This window comes from Haliaeetus leucocephalus, unplaced genomic scaffold, assembly GCF_000737465.1.
Source record: "Haliaeetus leucocephalus isolate CR32 unplaced genomic scaffold, Haliaeetus_leucocephalus-4.0 Scaffold0, whole genome shotgun sequence".
Taxonomy (NCBI): domain Eukaryota; kingdom Metazoa; phylum Chordata; class Aves; order Accipitriformes; family Accipitridae; genus Haliaeetus; species Haliaeetus leucocephalus.
This window is the reverse complement of record NW_010972436.1, coordinates 20,474,755-20,477,405: the sequence shown is the minus strand read 5'-3', so window position 1 is coordinate 20,477,405 and position 2,651 is coordinate 20,474,755. Positions and strand designations below refer to the sequence as shown.

The following is a 2,651-nucleotide window of genomic DNA, read 5'->3' as shown; positions in this document are numbered from 1 at the left end:
GGGGGGAGATTGAAGTGAGGATGGACGGTCATCCACCGGAGAACGGACCGAGGGAGGGATCTCCTCCAGCACCCCCCCTTCGGCTCCGGGGCTTCTCGGCTTGTACAGTGTCAGGGGATCCCCCAGAGGGACCAAAAAAAAAAAATTAAATTAAATCTTTTAAATAAAGAAAAAATATGTCTCTTGATTTCCCAAGAGCCTAACAAACGCGAGACAATAAAACGGAGCCAGGGATCGCGGCGAAGGGGTACCGGGCTCTCCGGGGAGCAGCAATTTGCTCCATTTAATGCTTTAGTTAAACCTGCCGCGCTCCCAACCCGTCCATACCCGTTTAATTAACGGGATTGCAGGCGGGAACCCCTCCGGTGGGCCGGGACCAGCTCCGCACTGCTCCGCACCGCTCCGCAGGCCAGCAGCGCCGGGCACCGGCCGCCCGTCAGGGCGTAAATCAGCAGCGAGGGCTGGGAAACCGTCTTTGCAGGGGAAAAAAACACAACAACAACTAAAAAAAAAAAAATCGGCGTGTTTTCCGCGTTCAGAAATCATAATTAATATCAAGGATTGTATATTAAAAAAAGAAAAATCAAGACCCGGCGATGGGCAAGGGGGAGGGCGCCGGGGGGGACACCGAGTCCCTTCGCGGGGCCCGGACACCGGCGGGGATGCGACGCGGCAGCGCTACTGCCCATTTCTCAAAGTATTTTGGTGCTTTGGCTTATTTGGTTTAGAAAAATAAATAAATTTTAAAAAAAAAAACATACGAAGGGGCGGCTCTCGCACCCCGGCCGCGTTTGGAGGCGGCTCGCTAAAGTGGCCAGAGAGAGAAAAGGCCAGTGTCCACTGCCGGGCGGCAGCGCCGAGGAGATTTTCTCACTGCGGTGCGATTTGCCGAGGCTCCATTCTCGTTTCTCTCCGGTTATTTATTCCCCCCCTGCACCTTGTTTGAGAGGCAGGGCTCTGACAGCTCTCCTAATTATTTTTTTTTTTTTCTTCCTGAATGTTTCAGTCTAAGCAACACCAATTCAAGAGAAAACAATGGACTTTTTTGTCTGTGAATGTGTGTGCAGAGTACGAGAAGGGGAAGAAAAAAAAAAAATAAAATCGCAATTCTTTTCCTGGCATGATTTTCGTAAAACTACACCTCCGGTATTGTTAAATCGGCCATTCCCACAGAGAGCTCACACCTCCGAAAATGATCTGTGCCTAAAACAGATGCACGCAAGGTCCCCATCGCCGTGAGGCCTAGTGCTCAGCAACACGCCTTCGCTGGGACTTCGGGATTCTCTGGTTTAATGCAGCATTTTCAGCCTTCCCTGGTCCCAGACCTAAACCCTTCTGACTCTTATTTATTTCATGTCTATTCGTTATCCCCAGGGAACGCGGAACCCCGAATTTTTGGCTAAGCCCAGATCCTCACTACACCCATTTGCCCAGAGGAGCCTGCGATAATTACGATAAGCCCGTATCCAAGAAAAGGGAAATAAAATTAAGAACGGTGGCTGAGTGACAAGACCTGCCAGCCCGCTTTTGAGGGGGTACATCGAGACGGGGTTTTTTGGGGGAGAGACCCCGAGGGCTCTTGCCCCCCACACCCCCCGGCCCCCGTGTCCCCTCCCCGGCGGCTTTTGCACCCCGTGGACGGCGGGAAAGGGCGTTTGCAACGGGAGGAAGCGATTTCCCACTTTCCTATTTAACCTGCTGTGAAAAAAACACGGGCTTTTCGGGGCTCCCCAAGGGCCGGGCATGGCGAGGTGACCCATTGCTGATCGCCGTCTCCTCCTTCTAATCAAACTTAAATTTAAAAAAAAAAAAAAAAAAAGTCGCCTCCGGTTTGAAGCGGCAGCCTACCCACGCGGGGGCAGGGAGGGGGGTTTCATCTCTCCAGGCAGGAGACGGGTCCCGGCAAGTCGTCGTGTCGTGTGTCCCCCCCCCCGGGACAGGGGCCGGCGGGAGGCAAATACTCACAGTTGAAGTCGGGCATCTTGGGCAGGATCATGCCGGCGGTGGAGGCCCGCAGCCACTGGTCCAGCTGGAAGGTGCCGGCGCTGAGCTTGATGGGGTCGGCGGCGGGGTGCGAGGGGTGCGCTCCCTGCACTTGCGAGTAGGAGTAGGAGAGAGCCGGGTGCTGCCCCCCCAGCGCCGAGTACCCGTACACGGGATGCCCGTAGAGGGCCGCCTGCGCCGGCATGCCCGGCCCGCCGGGCGCCGCGGGGTGCAGTCCCAGGGCCATGCCGGCCGCCGAGGCGTGGTGATGCGGGTGGGCGCCGGCGCCGGTAGCGGGCAGAAAGCCGGGTTTGGGGACCAGGGCGCAGTGGGCGGCCAGGAGGCGAGGCGGAGAGGGGCTGTCGGTGCGCAGGCAGTCGGCGGGGCCGCCGGCGGGATGCTCGGAGGAGGATGAAGAGGACGAGGAGGAGGACGAGGAGGAGGAGGAGGACGGGGGGCTGCCGCTCCCGCTGCTGCTACTGCCGCTGCCGCCCAGCGAGGTGACCAGGGCCAGCGGCGCGCTCTGCCCCGCCGCCGCCACCGCCGCCGCCTTGGGGGGGTCGACAGCCAGCAGCGCGTCGATGCGGAAATTTTTGGATTTTTCCATGGGAGCGCTGGCGGGCTGGGGCGGGGGGAACCGCGGCGCGTCGGGCGGCCCCGGGCCGGCC

At 58.6% G+C, this 2,651-nt stretch overlaps 1 protein-coding gene across 1 annotated transcript in view; it reads right to left on the bottom strand.

Moving 5' to 3' along the window:
- MNX1 (motor neuron and pancreas homeobox 1) overlaps window positions 1-2,590 on the bottom strand; it is a 3,343-nt gene extending 753 nt beyond the window's left edge. The window contains exon 1 of the mRNA XM_010563038.1: window positions 1,966-2,590. Coding sequence (XP_010561340.1) covers window positions 1,966-2,590 — 625 coding nt within the window. The remainder of the gene's footprint in view (window positions 1-1,965) is intronic.
- Window positions 2,591-2,651: the final 61 nt, after the last annotated feature.